Raw genomic sequence first — 23,640 nt, forward strand, 5'->3', positions numbered from 1 at the left:
AAATGGATATCCACTTCACTTCTCCCAACATCACAAAAATGTCAAAAAACAGTATATAGTGGAATTTAGGCACACATACCATATGCAGAAAATACAGCTATGTACCAAAATGAAAAATACAAAAAAAAATACAAAAAAGTCACATGCAGAATATAAAATTTTGTATTTCACAGGTCATATCACAATAGCTAAACTGAACATAAAGTGTGCGTTTTCTCAATCTTGGTTACAGATTTTGCTTTTTGGGTTTTTTTTGCCTTAATCTCCTCTGCTTTCATCTTGTCTATCTTCTAATGTAATTTTCTGGATCTCCTTTCATTTTCTCTTTCCTTCTATGCTAGTCTTCTCCTTTCGTCCTTCTCTCTCTCATATCTTTCTTTAATCTCATTTCTCATCTGCTCCAAACTCTCTCCCTTCATTATCAACACTTTACTCCTCTTTCCCCGTTTCACTCATCTCTCTGGTTTCTTCTTGATCCTTCCATTTCTTTTTTGTTGGCTCTCAGCCCTCTCTCACTCTCCCCCTTTTACCCCCATAGCTCTCTCTCTGGATCTCCCCACCACTCAGCCCTCCATTTCTCTATTTGCCACCTCCCCCCACCCTTCCCCAAGCACATACACACCCCAGCATGGCAGCTGGCTCCTCCCACTTCCCTACCATCCATTCCCTTCTCTCTCTTTTCCTATCTCCTCACTCCTCTGCTTGTTCTCACCCCACCTTTCGACTATCACGCCTGGATTCTCCTCAACTCCATTTCCCTTCTTAGCTTTCCAAATCTCTAAGCCCTCAACTTCCCGATCTTGCTTCCTTCCCCATGGCAACTGGGAAGCAAAAGCAAAGCCAAGCACCCCAAGCACAGGAGCAGCAAGACAGAAAAAGGCGGCTGGCTGAGAGACAGTGAAAGCGCTGTACTACCGGTTCCCTATGGCTGTCTCCTTTTCCACCTTCCCTGTGCAGGCTTAATTTCTAAACAGGAAGCCTATGCAAAGGGAAGACAGGAGGAAGCAGCAGCTGTGGGGACTGGAAGTGCAATGCTTTCCCTGTCCCCTGTGCCACTGCTTTAGTTCCATGACTGCTGGCCTCCCCCTGCTGCTCTCATGCTGGTCGTGACTACTGTGCTTGCGCCTCACTTTCAGTCACACTGGATGATGCTGCGGGGGGGGGGGGGGGGGGTGGAGGAGGGGGAAGAAGAGTACAGATCAGTACTGGCATTGGATCACTAAGAGGACAGGATTGGCTCTTCCTGCACGCGTGGCAGGTGATAGGAGAAGCCTATACTCTATGATCTTATGTGGTACTGGTGATCCGACTGGGTACCACCCTGACAGGCTTCCAAGTGCTCCTGGCTGAAACCCCACTGCTCTATGCCAGAAGCAGACAATTCTGGTTCTCAAGAGCCAAAAACCAATTTGGTTTTCAGGAAATCACAAGGAATACATAAGATATATTTGCATACAGTGGAGCAAATACATGGAAATATACCTCATACATATACATTATGGCTATCCTGAAAACCAGACCTGTTTGTAGCACTTGAGGCCTGGATTTTCTTACCCTACTCCAGGAAGTGTTATATAAATAGTTTCTAAACATATTTGCAACTGGTAAACATTTTGGTTTTGGGCGAAGAAGATCAGGGAGGAAGACTTAGAACCAATGTCAGGAAATATTTCTACACTGAGAGGGTGGTGGATGCCTGGAATGCCCTTCCAGAGGAAGTGAAGACTAAAACTGTGAAGGATTTCAAAGGGGCATGGGATAAACAGTTTGGATCCCTAAAAGACTAGAGAATGGGAATAAATAAAAAAGCTTAACTGGCACGGAGCAGCAGTTACTACCCTTAAGAGAAACGTGGGGGTAACCTGCACGGAGTGGCAGTTAGTTCCTTGGGAAGCTTGCTGGGCAGACTGGATGGACCATTTTGGTCTTTTTCTGCTGTCATTACTATGTTACTATGTATTTTGCTGCCATTGTAGAGAAGATGAGAGGAAAGCACCACTTATATTAAAATGCAAAAAACTCAGCTTCATAGTAAACAGTAACTAGCTGCATGTTTTCTTACCTCAATGACAATACTCTCTATGTAAACTGGGCAGATTTGGTTATTGCACAGCACTATCCCACTGGATGCAAAACAGATGGCTAAGTCACTAGCAAGAGAGTCAATTATGTCCATTTTACAAATGTTCTCTTTGAATAGCTGTGTATGGTTTAAACCACCACAATTCAGTCCCTTGGGGGTTTTTTGTCCATAATGCGAAACATTACCTTATTTTGATCCAGTCAGACACATTTTGGCTAGCCATTAAAGTCTCCAGGTAGTCTCTGCCCATGTAGTAGGGAGGTCGCTCGTTGATTTTTTGAGGTACATGCTCCAGCAGTCCAACTGGAATGTATCTGAATTCCAAATGAAGTGATATGTAAGAGCAAGCAGAATATCAAACAGATGCTAAAGATGAAGAAGCCGCTGAAATCTCAAGCTGGGTCCCTGGCTCAGCTCTCCAGCTGAAGGACAGGTCAAGCTCATCATGAGTCAAGGTATTTGCATAGGCGCTTAAACTGCCACTGTTTAATCTCCCTGCTCCTCCCACTACCATCTGAGGATATAGTTGCAGCACTGAGCTGAGACACACAGTCTAGCTGGGAGGGGCTGAATGTAGCAGCCCAGTGCGTTATTTGCCCTGTGTGTGGGTCACCCTGAAGAAGAGGTGCCAAGCTGCTGAGCTAGGAGGCTGCTGGTATTGCAGTCTTGAAGGAACACCACATCACCTTTCTCTGTTTTCAGGGTAGTCACAGACATTAGAAACACTAAAGCCAGGGTTCGCTCAGAAAGATGGGGCAATGAAGGAGAGAAAGAAGGGGAGAAGAATGAAAGTGGGCTCAGTGGAGACTGTGCCAAAATTACTTGACGCAGCTCATATGTTCGCTTTGCAAGCCCAGTTAGACCCTCTGGCTCCGCTTGCCTTCTAAATACCCTGCATTGCCTAGCTGTAAATATGAAAAAACACTAAAGCAGATCAATCGCAGAGTCTTTGTATGATACAGGTAGAAATGAATAACTTTGGCAAATTCTAGACAACCATTGCTTTAACTTGCCACAAAGAGCCAGCCTGATGCGCGAGGCTACAGCTTGAGGTACACGTGTTATTTTACAGGCTCTGAGCATGTTCTCTACCACAAAAAACAAACAAACAAAAAAAAACAAAACAAACAACTCTTCAGAAGCAGTGATGCTGTTGCGATATTAGCAGCCAGTCATCTGAGCTTGACACACTGGTCATTTGCACAAAATTAAAATCAGATTTTAGCTGCATTTTATGGGCCAAAACTCCTCCCCTCAGCAGGACGAACTTGGGCAAGACCTGCAGCTGTCCTGCTTGGAGAGCGAAGTTCACACCCACAGCCAGCACAGAGATGAGTTTGTAAAAAGTAGACTGGGTGGGGGGGAGACAGCAGACTAGAGATGCCTTACCTGCACAGAAAGGATAACCATTCGAGCAGGAACCGCCGGGTTTTCTCCACGCCTTGAGTGTCTGAACCCCAATGCTCCAGCCCGTTACTTGTATAATCTTTCAGAATCTCAAATCTTTCTGTGGAGGAAATGTCCCAGTGTCGCTGCTCCTTAATTTCAGTGAAAAGCCATGGCTTGATCAGTGCTCCTCTGTAAATCACCCCCACCAAAAAGAAAGAGGAAAGTAAATGCAACGACAGTGTTTCTCTGTGTACAACAAAGTCTTATTCTCTTCACTCAGTCTGTTATAGTTAAATTCTTTTCTAACAATTCTTTATTATAAACAAAGGTTATGGATAGGAATGACTGACTTTGCTCAATTTATTTAAGCAAAAAGGAACTACATTACAAATCAGACCATTTTTGTCCTTTGCCTGGGCAGCCACTCAAGTAATGACGACTCATGAGGAATATACTTCCTGACAGGTTTTGCTGTGCAGTCCTCAAACCAAGCTATGGGCCCTTAATGCTCAGGAATATCACCAAATCTACAGGCCATATGTACAATTCACAGATGCATTGCAATCTGAAATGTACTAGGACCAGTGTCTCCTCTGCAAAGGAGATGGCTATAGAGAAGTAGCTCTGTGCATGTGTTTGGGTTTGGTAGTACTTGTGAGAATCACCAAACATATCTTAAAAGCAGCTATTAACTTGCCGTTTGTAGGTTCCTTATTATAATGTCCTTTTTTTCCCCCATTAATAAAGTGATACAGGGAAAAGCTTCACCTAGATCACAGTGGAATAATCCAACTACACTCCATGGTACCACACAGGGATTACAGGCAAAAGGTATAGCCACCAATTGAGCCCCAATGCTATATAATTATTATAAAAAATGTTGGTAGTTTTAAATTATAACTGATTGCCAAAATACATTTATTTTATTGTACAATATTTCTCCCCCCACCCACAGCTCTCACAGTGACCTGTGTACTTCTTTGGATCTGCCCCAATGGAATAACAGAACCAAGAAATTAGCAGGTGGTCAGATGCTGGCCATGCTCATGGCGTTCACTAAAAAAAATAATACATTTTTTCTACAGACAGGAACTGTAGATGTTGGTGGCCTAAACAGCTTAAAGTTCCTCATGAAGGGAAGCTAATTTTTATCCTCTTATTTAATTTTTTTTTGGGGGGGGGGAGAATAATTTTTTGCCCACCTTTCCAACTAATGCTCAAGGCAGCTTACAGCTGTACAATAAGTCCCTTCCCAAAAGAGCTTACAATTTAGCTAGGTACCTGAGGCAATAAGAGGCAAAGTGTCTTGCCCAAGGTCACAATAAGAGTCAGGGCAGGAAGGTTAAATTGTTTACCCGATAATCTTTTTTTTTCCTGGAGTGCTGCTAGACTAATCATTACATATGGGATTTCCCTTCCTTCTCAGCTGATGGAGACAGAGGAAATACCTCTTTATGACCTCACTCTGGGACCGATGTATTAAGTGTGGAAAGCCTAGTGCACAGCTTAATGAACTGTTGGACGTGCGTTTTGGATGTGTGACCATAACCCCAATGCAATAAGGGGATCAGCGCGTCCAGAACGCAGATCAAAACTCACATCTGATAGCACTCATCACATGTAAATTTTATGTAGATGAGGCTATTAACTATTACCCTGGGATGCAATAGATTACTGCTCGCCTAACACACCCTTGTTAATGCGGAAAATTTAACGTCAGTCCTGGAGCTGGCGTTAAGTCTTGCTGCGTGTCAAGGGCTCACAAAAAACCAAAAAATTCCAGCTTTCTGTAGTGCTTCCTAGTTAGTATCGTGACGATACTAAATCAGAGGAACCACAGAAAGCTGTCGCATGACAAAATGAAAAGGGGGGAAAAAATTATGGATACACAATATACATGCTCCAGGCTGTGTATTTTGTGCTTGTATATTGTGCCGGTAGCGGGATAAAATAGATGCTCGTATTGAGCGACCGTTTTCCTAACCCGCACACAGCCATGTTTCTTGGGCGCCCGATGCCAAGGACACGCTAAGGATGCATAATTTTCCCTAATGCGTCTTTTAGTGCAGCAGCTCATTTACCTGTTGTATAGGGTGCCCAAGAGAGGTGAATGTGCGAGCATTAAAAAAAAAAACCGGATGCCCAGTTTGGACGCACATTTTTTATGTGTGCACTTTACTGCATCAGCCCCTCTGGGTTTATAAGAGAGATGTGGCTATTGCCTAATCCCTGTAGCCTACTGCAAAAGCACTGTGACCATCTGAAATCCCTTCAGAGCCCAATTTAGAACCTCTAGTACAAGGACCTGAAGATTGCTCCGAGAAACACAGAAAAAGGCAGAAAGAGAGAGAGACAGACAGAGGGGTGCTACCCGATTACTCCCATGATGTTTTCAGACCAGTGATCCTCATCACCCTTGACTTCCTAGGTGGGATGTGGACTGGTCTAGCAGGACTCAAGGAAAGAAAATGATCAGGTAAACAATTTAACCTTCCTTATCATCCCACTAGTTCAGTCATTATATATGAGAGCTACAGGAAAATTGTTTCTTACCTGCTAATTTTCATTCCTGTAGGACCACAGATTAGTCCAGACTCCAGGTTTTGCCTCCCTGCCAGCAGATGGAGACAGAGAAAGATTCATTGACACGGTACATAACCCAGAGTGCCACCTGCAGTCCCCCTCAGTATTGACCTGTACCCAAGCCAAGATGACAGCAACAACCATAAATTTCTAAGCAAACTTTAAGCAAATGCCCTCCCCTCCTATGAGCCAGATGAAGGTGAAGTTGCCCAAAAAGACGATAGAAAACTCATTTCCAAATTTAACATAAGAGATCAGCATTGGAAACATCTCCATACTATATTCAAAGCAACAGTATGAGTGGTAAACTCCCCCACCAAATAAATGGGCAGGTCTCTGGACTACAGGAATAAAATTAGCAGGTAAGAACCAATTTTCCTTTCCCTGTACATACCCAGATCAGTCCAGACTCCTAGGAAGTCCCTAAGCTTCTCTTAATTCAGGTGGGAACTGGAGAGTTCTGCTCATAGAAAAAACTCTCACCAAAGCACATGGAAGCCGGAGCCCCGACATCCAAGCGGTACTGCCTAGTAAAAGTGTACAATGACTTTCCAGTAGCCACCCAGTAAATTTCATGCGGAGACATCTGTTGCGACTCAGCCCAGGAAATCATTTTAGAACGCACAGAGTGTGCCCCTATACCCCTCGGCAGCGGTGTCCTTTAGAAATAGAAGTTGCTCGATTTGCTTACTTCAGCCACCGCAGAATTATAGTCTTAGATGCCTTTTTTCCCCATCTTTGAACCATTCCACAGTACAAAGAGGTGATCCAATCTATGAAAATCACAAGTGACCTTTAGATACCTGAATAATGCATGCTTCCCATCTAAGAGGATAAGCTCCCCTGCATGAGCTGTAGAGAAATCCAAATCTGGAAAAGCTGGAAGCTCCACTGTCTAAGATGGAACGCAGAGATTATCACAGGCAAAAAAGAAGGCACCATAAAGATACCCCCAAATCTGACATTTGTAGGAAGGGATCTCGACATGACAGCACCCGGAGCTCTGAAATTCTCTGGGCTGAACAAAAAGCCATCAAGAAAACTACTTTAAGAATCAAGTACTTAATACTAGCTCTATTTAGTAGTTCAAACCGAGCCTCACACAATCCTCTAAGGACTAGATTCAGATTCCAAGTCATTCTACACCTGAGAACGCATGTTCTTAGCTCCCCGAAGGAACTGTAGAACATCTGGATGTGTGGACAGAGGATACCCTTGCACCTTACCCTGAAGACAACCCATTGTCGCTACCTGGACTTTCAGAGTTCTGAAGAAATACCAAAATATGAGACACCATAGCCTGAACAGACTGAGGCTGCACTCTGTCAACAGCAGACTAGGACTTTAAGATCCTCCAAATTAACACACATGTCAAGGATGTAGAATGTTCCCTAGCCTGCAATAAGGTGGCAATAACAGCTTCAGAATATTCCCTGCATCTCGGTTGTCTCTTCTCAAAAGCGAAGCAACTAGACAGAAGTGAGCCACCTGACCCGAAAATATTGGACCATGGTGAAGAGTCAACCAATGTCCAAACCTCAGGAGCCCAGCTATGGCCATGTTGATCAGATCTGGGAAGCATAGTCGATGTGGCCATTCTGGAGCTACAAGGATCTCTTTGCCTGAATGTTTCTCTATCTGCCGTAATCCCTTGTCCACCAGAGGCCATGGAGGGAAGACAAAGAATTCCTCGAGTCCATGGCAGCACCAGAGCTCCAATTCCTTCTGATGATGAGATGCAAAGAGAAAATCAGGGAAGCTAATCAATTTGGCAGTGCAGTAATGGGAGATTTCAATTACCCCAATATTGACTAGGTGAATGTAACATCAGGACATGCTAGAGATGTAAAGTTCCTGGATGGAATAAAATGATTGCTTCATGGAGCAATTGGTTCAGGGACCAACAAGAGAGGGAGCTATTTTAGATCTAAATCTTTGTGGAATGCAGGATTCAGTGAGAGAGATAATGGTGGTGGGGCCACTTGGCAACAGTGATCATAACATATTCACATTTGAACTAATGACTGGAAGGGGGACAATATGTAAATCTACAGCTCTAACACTAAATTTTTGAAAGGGAAACTGATAAAATGAGGAAAATAGAAAAATAAACTTACTGTTTAGCTGCAAAGGTTAGGCGGGCTTTTTTGAGGGGTGGGATGTGTAGTGTACCTTTACGGTTTGTTCTGGTTGGGCGGGAGGAGTGTGTGAATCTGAAGGGTTCGCTGAGCCAGGAGGAGTTGCTTTTGTGGATGGATTTGTAACATTTGAAGGGGTTTGATAGAGACGTAGGGGAGGCCTAGGTACAGTGAGTTGCAGTAGTCCAGTTTGGAAACTAGGGTGGCTTGGAAGACTTTTTTTGAGGTCATGAGTATGGAGTAGGGGTTTGAGCTGTTTTAAGACGTTGAGCTTATAGAAGCCTTCTTTTAGGATGGAGTTGATGTGTTTTTTTAGGTTTAGGTGTGGATCAATTAGCACACCTAGGTTTCGTACTGGAAGCTGTGAGGCGAAGGTACTAGCAGCAGAGTCATCGGGAGATGGGAGTTTGTGAGTTTGGTGATTGTGGATGAGGATTAAATGGTCTGTTTCACAGTGGAATAGGGTAAACAGTGGAGTACCTCAGGGATCTGTACATGGACCGATGCTTTTCAATATATTTATAAATAAACTGGAAAGGAATACAAATTTGCAGATGATACTAAATTATTCAGAGTAGTTAAATCACAAGCAGATAGTAATAAATTGCAGGAAGACCTTGCAAAACTGGAAGACTGGGCATCCAAATGGCAGATGAAATTTAATGTGGACAAGTGCAAGGTGATGCATATAGGGAAAAATAATCCATGCAGTAATTACGCGTTGTTAGGTTCCATATTAGGAGCTACCACCCAGGAAAAAGATCTAGGCGTCATAGTGGATAATACATTGAAATAGTCAGTTCCGTGTGCTGCAGCAGTCAAAAAAGTAAACAGAATGTTAGGAATTATTAGGAAGGGATGGTGAATAAAAAGGAAAATGTCGTAATGCCTCTATCGCTCCATGGTGAGACCACACCTTGAGTACTGTGAACAATTCTGGTCACTGCATCTCAGAAAAGATAAAAGTTGCACTGGAGAAGGTACAGAAAAGGACGATCAACGTGATAAAGGGGATGGAATGTCTCCCCTTTGAGGAAAGGCTAAAGAGGTTAGGGCTATTCAGCTTGGAGAAGAGACGGCTGAGGGGGGGATATGATAGAAGTCTTTAAAATCATGAGAGGTCTAGAATGGGTAAATTTGAATCGAATATTTACTCTTTCAGATAATAGAAGGACTAAAGGTGTACTACATGAAGTTAGCAAGTAGCACATTTAAAACTAATCAGAGAAAATTCTTTTTCACTCAATGCACAATGAAGCTCTGGAATTAGATACCCCTTTGAAGTGGATAGGAGGAGAATATTTCTAAGGAAGAGGTTAGATCTCTTGGGGTTCAAATGGATTCAGCTTTAAGTCTAGAAAAACATCTCTCGATGAGAAACTGAGAATTAAGTTGCTTATACAAAATTAGACCATTTCTGGATGTTATAGTTTTGAGATCTGTAGTTTTCACTTTTGTTTTGTCTTACATTGATTATTGTAATGCTTTATTTTTGGGATTACCTGTCAAAACTACATGAAAACTGCAAATTATTCAGAATACAGCAGCTCGTATTGTGACCGAAAACTCTAGAAGAACTTCTTCTGAGCCATTATTATTCGATCTGCATTGGCTTCCGGTGAGTTCTAGATGCAGGTTTAAGAATTTGACTCTGCCTTTTAAAACTTTGAAGTGAGTTGATCCACAGCAACTAAAAGGACAGTCTCAGGTGGTACAGATCTAGTAGAAGTTTGAGAACCCAGGAGATTAAAATGTTTCAAAATTCTCGTTTGAAGGTTAGATCATTCTCTGGAATGATTCCTCAACTTTGGAATCATTTGCCTCCTGGCTTGAGAGAAGAGGTATATTTGTTAAAATTTAAGAAAGCTTTAAAAATTTGCCCAATGAGAGAAATTGCCCAGTAGAGGAGTGGAAAGAAACTGTTTATAGGTCTGTCTGTGTTCTTATGTATTTTAATTTTATTTTTGAATTCTTATTGTTTTTCATGCCTTGAATTTATGTTGTAAATCACTTAGGAATATATATTCTGTTAGGAGATAAATGCTTCCTAAATAAATAAATAAATGTGGTTAGGGCATTTAGTGTAGCTTTGTTTAAAAAAGGTTTGGATAAGGTCTTGGAGAAGTCCATTAACTGCCATTAATCAAGTTGACTTAGGGATTAGCCACTGCTATTACTTGCATCAGGAGCATGGGATCTACTTAGTGTTTGGGTACTTGCCAGCAACGTTTAGCCTGGATTGGCCACTGTTGGAAACAGGAGGCTGGGCTTGATGGACCCTTGGTCTGACCCAGCATGGCACTTTCTTATGTACCATGTTCTATTCAGCAGTTGTAAAACCGCAACGCCTTGGGTGTTCTCTTTGGTCGGGATACCCCATATTCCCTGAATGAGACATCACTGCCTCCGACTGCTCCCATTCCCTGGGGTGTAATTTTCTCCGACTGAGAAAATCTACTTGATGTGGCAATGTGAGATGCTATCAGCTGCTACAAGTGTTACTCTGCCCAGAGAATCAACTCCTGGGCCTCTCAAGCCACTGCCCGATTCTTGGTTTCGCCTTGATCGTTGATGTAGGCCACTGTCATCGCATTGTTCGATAGGTTCCGTACCGGATGGCCACGTAACGTTGTCAGACAAGCATGCAACATGAAATGCACCGCTTTCATCTCTAACCAAGTGATAAACCATGAAGCCTCTTGTTTCAACCAATGGCCCTGAGCAACTGATCTTGCCACGCCACCCTCCATCCGGAGAGGCTTGCATCAGTGGTGACTATTGCCCAATTTGGAACCTCCAATTCCACACCATGCTCGAGATTGGTGTGAGCAAGCCACCACGAAAGACTGTCTCTGGTTTCCCCTCTAATGGAAGAGGAAGATGAGACTCTTCCAATGACGGGTTACAGCGGGAGAGAAGAGTCCCCTGCAGAGGCCGCATATGCACAAATGCCCAATGCATTAATTCCAATGTCGATGACACAGAACCCAAGACCTGTAAATAGTCCCAGACCCTGGGCACCAAAATCTCTAGAAGCCTAGTCTGACTCTGCAATTTCATCAATCTCTCTCTGTGAGAAACACTCTCTCCACCTGTGTGTCGAACTGAACTCCCAGATTCTCCAGAATTTAAGAAAGGACTAAATGGCTCGTTGCTAGGGTCACCATCCATCCTAGAGACTTCAAGCACATCAGTACCTTTTCTTCCACCTGTCAAGAGGTCCTCTGATTTTGCACAGATGAGCCAGTCATCCAGACACAGATGCACCAACACACCCTTCCTTTTGCAATGTGGATGCCCCCACCACCATCATCTTGGTGAAGGTAGCCAGCCAAAGGGGAGGGCTCTAAACCAAAAATGTTCCCTTAGGACCATGAACCTTAGTAATCTCTGGTGCTCCAGCCTGATGGCTATGTGCAGATACACCTCTGTCAAGGTGAGATGGCAAGAACTCTGTGTACCGCCACTATGATGGACCTCAGAGTTTCCATGCAGAAGCTGGGAACCTTGACAGCTGCATTTACCTTCTTTAAATCCAATATCTCTTGAACTGGATATGCGGGGAAAGAAATAGGATGTTTAACTTAAAATTGACCTCTGGCCACACTAAAGTTGTTCAGGATCTGAGAAACTCAGCAAGTCATCTCTGTGACAAAAGAAAAATTCTGAGCAGAGTCCGAAGCGACTCTCAATCATATGCAATTTCTCCCTCTTCTAGAGGTGAGAAAGCCAATTTCCCATCGGAATCCTGCAATGTCCACCATCCCCTCAAATATGACCAGGGACAGCCTCCCTACTGCATTTGCCCGCCGTGACTGACAAATGGGAGGCCTGAGCAAGCGATCCCTACACAGTAAGTTTCTTCAGCTTTGCTGGGCACCCCTGCAGAAAGGTCTGCAGACCCTGGAAACATTCCACCCAAAAGGAAGAGGATAGACCTATACTGGAGTTCATAGGCCCAAACTTGCTCTCTCCAACCTCTCTCTTGGGGATTCTTCTTCCCTCGGGAACAAGGGAGGAGGATAACTGACCATTGCCTTGCCTCCCACTCTACTCCCCTCCAGAGACACCATAGGCCGAAGGGATGTCTCAACATGGGCAAAATATGTAGTAGTCAAATCGCTTTGAGAATCTGAACAGCACTGACACAGAGAGTGAGGACTGAATTGCTATCAGACGGCAAGTCTCACAAATAGCAAGGCGCTTGGACCTGTCGTCCCCGGCGCCTAACTCTCCTGAACTTTGGCTCTAGGCGGCCTCCTACTCGCAAACCTATGCCACACAGGTGTACACACACTCACATAGACACACCCCTCCAGGACGTGTGCAAATACACACAAGACTAGGTTGTGGTCGTACTTTCACAAGTACACGCACAAATACATGCTATTATAGGCTGTGGTCGTATGCACACAAGGACCTGTGTAAAGACGCACTCAAGTTTAGATTGCGGTCTTATCCTCATAAGTACCCAGGCAAATATGCATTAAATTCTAAGTCACAGACGTATGCGCTCAAATCTAGGCCACGACCTTACACACGCAGATCCCTGTGCATGGCAACCACCACGTGACGAAAACGTGCACAAACGCCTATATGTGCGGGAAAAGAACCGCTGCCACGGCCTACCACACCGCTAAGCGAAGCCTGCCTGCACCTTCAGCATGTTTAGGCCCAGATCCATTCGACATCCAGCACTGAAAAATCAACGAAGGCTTGAAGAGCTTCTCAACAGCTCAGGCCTCTTGCTTGTCCAAGAATCCATGAAGACTGGGGCTGAGAGCCAGTATCCCAAGCTGCTTGTTCCACTAAACAAGCTTTGTGCATAAGCAAATTAAAACTGGCAGAAGACCTCTACCAGAACCAGAGACGACTCCTCAGTGCAAGTGCCTCTCTGCACCTCAGCGGGACAGGAAACAGCTGCAGATAGTTCACAGAAGGGGGATTCCCCTGCCTCTCCTGCTGATGCTGCTATGGAATTGAAAATGCTGCCATTTCTACACTGATGGGGAAAGCCTCAGCACTAGACCCAGTCACCCTCGCAGCTTGTTCTAACAGTATGGTCATGCTCAACAAAGACCCTGAATGCTATGCCACTTTTGAAACACACACATGCCTCTTTTCCTCCCCACACCCTTGGCACCATCAGCACCTTAATAGCCAGCAGGGGAACAGTACCTCAGCGCCCAAAGTCAACACCTGGTCTCCTCTGAGGGCAGAGAAGCTGCTGAAAACCCCATTGCTGATCTACCCAAGCTGCTAAGGTAGCTCCCCCAAGAATACTGCTGCTGCACAGATTGCTCTAACTAGTGTCTTGTTCTCTTGTTTTATTATTTTTATTCTGCGAGAACAAATAACGATATATAGAAACCAATACTTTCCTTTGGTGCAGAGGTTCCGGTTCCAGGAGCGCAGGCTGCACGGAAGATCAGAAGAGAGCTAGACCACTGGCTACATTAGTCTCCTTTTGCCAAACATTAGCGTTCCAGCCCAGGACAAACCGTATCAAAGATACTTCCCTGCTCCACTGGGCTTGCCGTGAAGAACTGCTGTCTCGTGGGGGGGGGGTTGAGGAATCTGGACCACCAGATGTCCACTCCATGGACCTCCAGACTGAGCTATCACAAGGGTCACCAACCCCCTGCTCATCCACCTCAAATCTTTTTTTTCTCTCTCTCTCTCCAGAATGCAGGTTTTACACTATCTACTGAAGACAATACTGAGGGGACTGCAGGTGGCACACTGGGTTAGATACAGTGTCAATGAAACTTTCTCTGTCTCCATCTGCTGGCAGAGAGGCAAAATCCAGGAGTCTGGACTGATGTAGGTACGTGTAGGGAACGAAACTTTCCTTTGAGGCGGGAAGACGACAGCTGTCCTCAGGACTCCCACTGCAAAGGCTGATTCTGCCTTGGCCTGCACTTCCAACCGGTAGTACTTAGTGAAGGTGTGCAGCAAGGACCATGTGGGCCTTACAGATTTTCTCCAGTGAAATTGAGAATGCTTCAGCTCATGAAGCCACTTGTGCCCTCATTATGTGGGTTCATAGCCTTGCCAGGGCCTGTCTGCGAGCACATATGCAGAAGTTTTTTGTCTCCTTGATCCACCTGGCTAAGATGGCTTTGGATGGTGTTTTCCCCTTCCAAGAACCTATAACATGAACATCTTGTCTGTTCTTCTAAAGGCTTTTGTTTCCTTTAGGCACTTCAATAAAACACGTTGAAGGTCTAGCCAATGTAGGCATTCATCTTCTCTTATCCTCTGCTATTAAAGCCTGGTAACGAAACATATTGGTTAATATGAAAGGCCAATACCACCTTCGGCAGAAATGTCACAGAGTCTAGGAAAAAGCTTAAATAAAGGTTTCTACATGAGAGAATCTGCAGCTCAGAGATGTGCCTTGCCGAGCAGATCACTACTAGAAAGACTATATTTAGAGATAGATCCTTTATTGACTTCTGTCCGAGGGGCTTAAGCAACAGTTTGACCAAGGCCCATAGGATTAGGTTGAGGTCCCATGGGTCTGAATGGCAGGCACACTCATTTTATCCCCTTCAGAAACCTCACCATATCTAAGTGTGTTGCCACCTTGGCTGCTTTAACTTGGCTGCAACCTGCACCTTTAAGGAGTTAAGGGCCAGACCTTTAGTTAGGCCCATTTGAAGAAAGTCTAAAATAGGCGGTATGTTTGCTGTCCATGGGGAGATGTCCTGATTACTGCAGAACTCAAACAATCTCCACACTCTAGTATATGCCAGTGATGTTGAAGACTTTCGAGCTTTCAACATAGATGGAATCACAACAGAGGTGTAACCCCTTTTTCGCAAGCATGTCCTTTCAAGGGAGCTACTGAAACCAGCATGCCACTGCCCAGGCTACACAACCCCCACAGCCATTAGTGGAGAAAGCCTGTTTGAAAACAAACTGATTTTCCTTTCCTGAGCATCCCCTCAGGGAGATTCCACCTTCAACCAGGATGGTTGTCTTATGGGTAACGGCTGAGACTATGCATCCACCCTAGGGATTCTTAGGATTGTTTCTTTATCCTTTACTGTAGAGGATGGTTGCTGCTCATAAGCCTTGCACACCTTAAGCCCTTGAGGAAAGTCCCATTCTACCAATACTATCACCTTCAGCACTGGGTACAACAGGAAAGTTTTGGATAGCTTGCAGATTCCCTGTAATATAGGGTTCCCTTCCATCTGGTCATCCCCTTGAGGGTCTGATATCTTAAGGGGGGACATCACATTTGTGATAAGGGCTGTCAATTTCTCTTATGGAATAGACATGACGGAGGACTCCTGCTCCTCAGAGAAGCATTTCCCTTCTTCCAGGAGCTCTGAAAGCCTTGACTGATCTGAACCCAGATCAGATCCGGATTCTTCCCAGGGCCTGTGGGTACCGGGGCTGGAAAGCCCAAGTCTCTCATTGCTGATCTGGCTCTTTTTGATGGGGGACCTCCCTGTTCCAGGGTTTTATAGGGTCCCTGCTGGGAGGGAGGGACCCAATTCCGGTCTTTGCATGACAGAACTTCTGATACATGAAATGGAAAACTCTGCTGGGACTGCTACACTAGCCCCTCAACAAAATCCTTCAGAAAAGAGACCATAAAATGCCTCACCCCTAACACAGTTCCCCATCATGCTTCCCCAACAAGGGAGCCTTGGGAAGAGAATCTGCTAACAATACACGAGGGGTTTGCTGGCCCTCCAGGTCTGATATACCACCTCTTTCAAGTTCAGTTACACCCCCATCAAACCTCCTGCCTGCTCCTGCCCATCCTGGGTTGCACGAGTAGCTCTCTCTCCCAATCACAAACTGGGCATAACAAACCTGCTGCTGTTGACACCTTTGTACCACAGGCATCTCTTGCCTCTCCATCATGGCTTTTTATCCTGCTTTCCTTCATTTTCTTTGTTTGTTTTTTTTTCAAGAGTGGGGAAGTGGGGTGGTGAAAAGAGGGTGCCATGCTCACAGCAAACTCACTTTCTCGTTCTTTATGCTTCTTTTATTTTTTTTGATTGGCCCAAAGTATAATGCACGGAAAGATAAAACCACTGATTAGCTCCTCTAATGGCCAAGCTTGGTGTCCCACGGCTCATGTCAGCCTGTCTGGGGCTTTGCCCCACTCCTCTTCCTCCTGCCATGGGTGAATGGGCCCAGCTGTGGTGCTTAACTCGATAGCCTCACTCCTTTCCCACTGGTCCCCAGGACCCTAATCAGGTGTACTCATTCCTCCAATGCTCCTGTGAGGTCAGCAGCTAAGGCCCCCTGCCCTCCTGGCATCGGAGCTCTCTTCCTGTTGCCAGTTTCCTTACACTTTTTTTCTCCCTGTAAAACTACTTGGACCTTGCTGCAACCAGAGCAGAAGGGGGGGGGAGAAAGAGAGAAAGAGGCAGCAAAAGGTAACAGCAGGGGAGGGGAATGGAGAGGAGCAGTTCCCAAGGGTGGAGAAAAGGAAACCCCCTACAAGAGAACTAACTAGACCCCCCTAGGGGAACTGTGAGGAGACCTGAGGGAGATCAACTGGGTTGGTTTTTTTTCACAGGAGCGAACTCCTACCAAGAGAAGCAGCCCCAAAGGACTATTTTCTTGGGAACCAAGGGGCTCAACTAGGCCTACGATGAATCAAGACTCTGGGAGCCTTGAGATCTGTCTACCTGTTATGGCTGCTAAAGACAGAGACTGCTTTAGGCCAGATTACACCTCTATTCAGGCCGATACAGTAAAAGTCGCGGGACAGCAGGCGAGCGCCCGCTCTCCTGTGTGTGCGATTTAGTATTCAAATGAGGGCCTGCGGTAAAAAGAGGCGCTAGGGACACTAGCGCTTCTTTTTTGACAGGAGCAGCGGCTGTCAGCGAGTTTGACAGCCGACGCTCAATTTTGCCAGCGTCGGTTCTCAAACCCGCTGACAACCATGGGTTCGGAAACCGGCAAAATTGAGCGTCTGGTTTTCAACCCGCGAGCCGCAGGCTGATTTTATTTTATTTTTTTTTTAATTTTAATTATTTTTTACTTTTGGGACCTCTGACTTAATATCGCCATGATATTAAGTCGGAGGGTGCACAGAAAAGCAGTTTTTATTGGTTTTCTGTACACTTTCCCGGTGCCGACAGAAATTAACGCCGACCTTTGGCTGCACATTTTACTTACTGAATCGCTGGGAATAACTAATAGGGCCATCAACATGCATTTGCATGTTGTAGGCGCTATTAGTTTCGGGGGGGTTGGCCGCGCGTTTTCGACGCGCTATTACCCCTTACTGAGTAAGGGGTAAAGCTAGCGCGTCGAAAACGCGTGTCCAAACGCGGGTTAACAGTGCGCTCCGCCGGAGCACACTGTACTATAATCGGCCCGATTGTAAGCCCAGAGCAAATATTTATTTATTTATTTATTTATTTATTTATTTAACATTTTTATATACCGGGCTTCATGCAGGATTGCATATCAGCTCGGTTTACATTATAACTGAACAAGACATGCATGTAGAATGCAAGTTACATAGAACAGGGACTTAAAAACTTGGAACAGAATACATGGGTAAAATAACTTAAAACATAAAGGAAGAATGGGAAACTTAAAATTATCTTTGAATGTGAAGTGTTATGTTTCGGGCTTGATTGAGAGTCTTTGGATGGATTATTTGCCGGTGTGTGGAAGTTGATGTGATTTATTATCATGATTTGAACGCTTGCTCGAAAAGCCAGGTTTTAAGTCTTTTTTTGAAATTGATTGTTTTTATAAGCTTTATATAAATATAAAGAAAGAAGTGTGTCCTCTGTTTCCATCAGCTGTGAAGGAGGGGAAATCCCATACATAATGATCGGATGATTAAGGAAGTGGGATATGAACCTTTGTTTCTCTGGTTCTCAGCCCACTGCTGTAACTACTAGACTACTTCTCTTCTGAATCGCGTGCACAGCTTTGGTTCTTTCAGGGTTGCAAACAAGTTTGCTTTTTAGAATATCCACAATGAATATTCAAAATGAAACCACTATCCTGAAAACTGGAGCCATTTGCAGCTTTCGAGCTCCAGAGTTGCTTAGCCTTGGATATCCTGCCAGAGGCACACAGGAAGAGTTAAGCAGGACAGAATGCTAAGAACAAGTAATTTTTATTTTTCAAAAACACAAGCATTGCGCTATGCAGTCAGCTCATACACTTTTATTTTGCCCAAAAAATAAATACTGTTATTATGAAAGGATAGCTTGAGAAACAGATGCAAATCCTTGTAAATCCCTTATTCAGAGCATTAATTTTTTGCAAGAAGAAATCACTGGCACAATTCAGACCCAAATATTCCTCAAAGAATATACTAACTAGGTGTTTTTGGGTTTGTTAACAAAATTTACATACAGTACTTTGCAAAAACATCTCCATCCCCCTTTCCTAGTCTTTTCCTGAGGCAAAACTCCTCAGGGGCTAATGAATCAATTCAGCCTGCCACAAATACAGCAAAAATACTGTTTCAATAAATAACTGATTTTACAGTAGTCAGTGATAGCAATCACTGTTGTGACTTTTTCAAAAGCAATTGCACTTAAAATAAACCCAAGAACCCCCCCCCCCCAATGTAACACAGAGATAAAACAAAGATGAAAAAAATATCTTCACACGTCCACCTAACTGGAAAAAACTTTTATAGCACACCCTTACAAAGCAAAGCAATTACTGTAGCTTTAATCTTAATGTTTCATACATTTGTGACTGCGATCTGCTCTATCTCCTACTAAAATAAGGGCAAACACACTGGCAGCATGTGCAGACTTGCCTTGCAATCATGATACCCGACACGCCAGTCTGCATGGCTCGATTGGCATCCTCATAAGATAAGATATCACCGTTTCCTGTGGCAAGGAAAGTACATGAGTGAAACAGACAGGGGGAGTCTGTCTTGCTGCAAAAGATCCTGTGTGCAATATGTTCCAGTGCACGGACAACAAAAGATGATTCAGTGTGTTAAGAGAGAACAAGCCTACTTTTTACCCGAAATACACTAATTACTTCACCTGTTGCACATGCAAGAACTTACCAAACCTGACCTGATAACACTGGAGGGCCAATATATGCAAATTCCTCTCATACATATTCATTATGGATATCCTGAAAACTCAACTGGCCATGGAGGTCACTAGGGCCGCCCTGATATAGGCCATGTTTCTGAAAATACTGCAACTAAACTGTGCCAGACTCCAAGGACCTAAACCAAAACATGTCGGTGCATATTGTAGCTAACAGGATGGCTCGGTCATAATATATAAAAATGAAAGCAAAAAAAAATCACAAGGTTCTCTTATGACAGCATAACAGCTGGCTGTAAAGAGCATTAAAAAACCCAGAACAGTAATGCATTCTTCATATGTGGGCTTAAGTCTGTGAAATTCAGAGGACAGCAAAAAAAATAAAATAAAATGAATTATGCAAAAGGGATATCTGCAAGGGAGTAGGTGGCAATGGCAAGCAGAAGATTCTGAATTCATTCTTGGAAATTGCATCAAAGGGGTGGATGAGGTTCACACGACTGTCAGACCACCCCACATCCAATGTCTGCTCTCTCCTCCTCTCACAAATGCTCAAATCTAGGCTTTTCTGCTCCCTTCCCCTACACAGTACACATCTTCCCTTAAATCCACGCCCACAATGGTTCTTTCAGGAACCTGGAAATTCCAAAACCTTTTGGCAACTGTTCAGTCAGCTACAGATGCCTCATGGCTTCTGGAGAAAAAACTCTCTTCTAGCTACTCTCACACATCCTCATTCCCTCACTGTCAGTGAGAGGAAAATTAGTTTCTTACCTGATAATTTTCGTTCCTGTAGTACCAAGGATCAGTCCAGGACACCTGGGTTGTGACTCCGCACCAGTAGATGGAGACAGACTAAAACTTGTGAGCGGAGCATATATGCCCCTGTGCCAGTCACAGCCCCTCAGTCATACGTAATGTCAAAGTAGACAAAAGCCAAAAAGGCAACCATAACTAACCATACAAACTTGGTAGGGAAACGAAAGAAATCCAACACCCCTACCGAAACCAGACTCCCAAACCGGGAGAGCAACTCAAGAAGGGTCAGCGTAGTGAAAGAAACAATAAAGAGCGGACTCTCCATTACTATAGCGCAGCACTGTGGGCGGGATCCTGGACTGATCCTTGGTACTACAGGAACGAAAATTATCAGGTAAGAAACTAATTTTCCTTTCCCTGTACGTACCAGGATCAGTCCAGGACACCTGGGATGTACCAGAGCTAACTTACCGAGGGTGGGAAGCAGAGAGTCCCGCTCAGAGTACCCTCTCTCCAAAACCCCCAGCTTCAGTAGCCTGAACATCCAACCGGTAATGTGTAATGAAGGTATGTAACGACTTCCAGGTAGCCGCCCTGCAAATCTCTTGAGGCGACACCTGAGAAGATTCCGCCCAAGACGCAGCGTGAGACCGCGTCGAATGAGCCCGAAGACCCACCGGCGGCGATTTTCCACGCAGAAGATACGTAGAACCAATGGCTTTCTTGAGCCAACGGGCAATTGTCGTGCGGGACGCCGCAGCACCTTTCTTTGGACCCGAAGTCAACACAAACAGATGATCCGTCACCCGAAACGGATTAGTAACCTCTAGATAGCGAAGAAGGGACCTCCGCACATTTGGTTTTCTCAAGTCTTTCGTTTTCGGGTCCGAAGACTCCCCAACCATGAAAGCGGGAAGTTCAATCGACTGATTCAAATGGAACGACGACACGACCTTAGGAAGGAAGGAGGGAACCGTCCGCAAGGAAACCCCCGAATCGGAGATGCGCAAGAAGAGCTCCCTACAGGACAACGCCTGTAATTCTGAAACACGACGGGCCGATGCAATCGCCACCAGGAATACTGTCTTCAACGTGAGATCCTTGAGCGTAGAACGTTTCAGGGGCTCAAATGGCGCTGAGCATAAGGCTGAGAGTACCCAGTTGAGGTTCCAAGACGGGCAAGGGGGCCGCAACGGAGGACGGAGGTGCTTAGCTCCCCTAAGAAAGCGGAAGATATCTGGGTGGAGAGCCAGAGAGACTCTCCGGACCTTACCTCGCAAACAACCAAGCGCCGCCACTTGGACCCGAAGGGAATTGCACGCTAAACCTTTGGCGAGCCCCGCCTGGAGAAACGCCAAAATATCAGAAATAGAAGCGGAAGTGGGATTCAGACCCCGCTCCACGCACCATTCCTCAAAAACTACCCAGACCCGAACATAAGCCAGGGAATTAGACTGTTTTCGGGATCTCAGCAACGTAGTAACGACCGCATCCGAGTAGCCTTTTCTTTTCAACCTCTCAAAGCCATGCCGCGAGACAGAAGTGATCCGCATCCTCCAAACAGACGGGGCCCTGCCGAAGAAAGCCCCGCGAACCCCTGAAGGCGAAGGGGGGCGGCCACCGACAACTGGACTAAGTCCGCAAACCAGGGACGGCGCGGCCACTCCGGCGCCACCATGATCACGTTGGACGGGTGCAAGTCTATGCGCCGCAGAATCTTGCCGATCATGGGCCACGGTGGGAACACATACAGAAGCACAACGCGTCGACTCCCTCTGCGCCCCTTTCGCAACGTCGACTGTAAAATCTCGGAGCCTTTGCGCTGTGCCACGTGGCCATCAGATCCATGTGGGGCGTTCCCCAAGTCTTGCAGATGAAGAGAAACGCCTCTTCCGCCAGCTCCCACTCTCCGGGATCCAGACGGTGACGGCTGAGAAAATCCGCCTGGACATTGTCGACTCCTGCAATGTGGGACGCAGCGAGATGGCTGAGATGCCGCTCTGCCCAGAGCATCAAGAGCCACGCCTCCTCCGCCACTAGAGGACTTCTTGCCCCGCCCTGGCGATTGATGTAAGCCACGGTGGTAGCGTTGTCCGACAATACCCGGACCGCCTGTCCGCGTACTAGGGGTAGAAAAGCATGCAGCGCCAGACGGACCGTTCTGGTCTCCAGCCGGTTGATAGACCACCGGGTCTGCGACTCTGACCACAGACCCTGAACCGACTTCCCTTGGCACACTGCCCCCCAGCCGGAAAGACTGGCATCCGTGGTCAGCACCGTCCAGTCGGGCACCAGAATGGACACTCCACAGGAGAGATGCTTGGAATCCCGCCACCAGCTCAGGCTGGCTCGCGCCTGACCCTCGAGAGGGAGAGGTAGATAAAAATCCTTGGAAACCGGTTTCCAGCGGGAAAGCAATGAGGACTGCAGCGGTCGTAGATGAGCGAACGCCCAAGGGGCTAACGCCAGAGTGGATGCCATAGACCCCAGAACCGTCAGGTAATCGCAGACTCGTGGCCGGTGTAGCGACAGAAGACGTAGCACCTGAGACTGCAGATTGCATATCCGTTCCTGAGAGAGAATCACCTTGCCTCGCTTCGTGTCGAAAAGGGCTCCAAGATACTCCAAGGACTGAGAAGGTTCGAGATGACTCTGTTGTAGTTGACCACCCAGCCCAGGGACTGCAAGAGCTGTAACCCCCTGGTCACCGCCTGCCGACACAGACTCTGAGACTTCGCTCGGATTAGCCAATCGTCGAGGTAAGGGTGAACCAGCAGGCCTTCCCGCCGCAACTGCGCCGCCACGACCACCATCACTTTCGTGAATGTCCGAGGCGCTGTCGCCAGGCCGAACGGGAGCGCCCGGAACTGGAAGTGCCTGCGCAGAATGCAAAACCGCAGGAACCGCTGAAAAGCTAGATGGATGCCTACATGAAGGTATGCTTCTGTGAGGTCTAGGGACGCCAGGAATTCGCCGGGGCGCACTGACACGATCACGGAACGAATGGTTTCCATCTTGAAATGAGGAACCCGAAGGCATCTGTTGACTCCCTTCAGATCCAGAATGGGGCGGAAAGAGCCGTCTTTCTTGGTCTAACTCATAGCCGTGTCTTATCACGTCGAGGACCCACTGATCCGACGTCATGCTGGCCCATTCCTCGAGAAAGAAGGAGAGACGCGCCCCCACGTTTGGGACAACGTGCCGAGGCCACGAGGAGGGATGGGCCGGCCGGACTTCATTGTGAAGGCTTGGCCCCCGCACCCGACGGAGCCCCTCCTTGCCCCTCCTTGCCGGCCAAAACGCTTGCCCCGAAAGGACTGCTGCCACTGAGCGTTCCGCGAGGACGACGACCTATATGAGGATCCAGAGGATCTTTGCGGTCTGGACTTCCTGGGCCCCCGGAACCGGGCTCTGCCTGAGAAGGAAGATCGCGGACGGGCCCTATCCTCCGGCAGTTTAAACGCTCGATTCTCACCCAGGGAAACCAACAAATCATCTAACTCCTTGCCAAATAGCAATTTCCCTTTAAATGGCAATGCCCCGAGGTGAGCCTTGGAAGAGCCATCCGCTGCCCAGTTGCGCAGCCAAAGAAGACGACGCGCCGACACCGCTGCCACCATGGAGTGAGCTGAGGTGCGCTACAGATCATGGAGCGCATCGGCCCCAT

General features: G+C 46.2%; 1 protein-coding gene across 7 annotated transcripts in view; it reads right to left on the minus strand.

Moving 5' to 3' along the window:
* The window catches only part of DUS3L (dihydrouridine synthase 3 like), a 57,954-nt gene that overhangs the window by 5,324 nt on the left and 28,990 nt on the right, over window positions 1–23,640 (minus strand). For 6 of the 7 annotated variants that reach the window (XM_029588831.1, XM_029588829.1, XM_029588830.1 and 3 more), the window contains exons 11-13: window positions 18,965–19,040; window positions 3,473–3,661; window positions 2,269–2,397 (exon numbers count right to left, since the gene is read on the minus strand). In XM_029588831.1, the coding sequence (XP_029444691.1) occupies window positions 2,269–2,397; window positions 3,473–3,661; window positions 18,965–19,040 (394 nt within the window). The remainder of the gene's footprint in view (window positions 1–2,268; window positions 2,398–3,472; window positions 3,662–18,964; window positions 19,041–23,640) is intronic. The other variant, XM_029588834.1, reaches the window with a different exon arrangement.

The sequence above is a fragment of the Rhinatrema bivittatum genome, chromosome 2 (genome assembly GCF_901001135.1).
Source record: "Rhinatrema bivittatum chromosome 2, aRhiBiv1.1, whole genome shotgun sequence".
Taxonomy (NCBI): Eukaryota; Metazoa; Chordata; class Amphibia; order Gymnophiona; family Rhinatrematidae; genus Rhinatrema; species Rhinatrema bivittatum.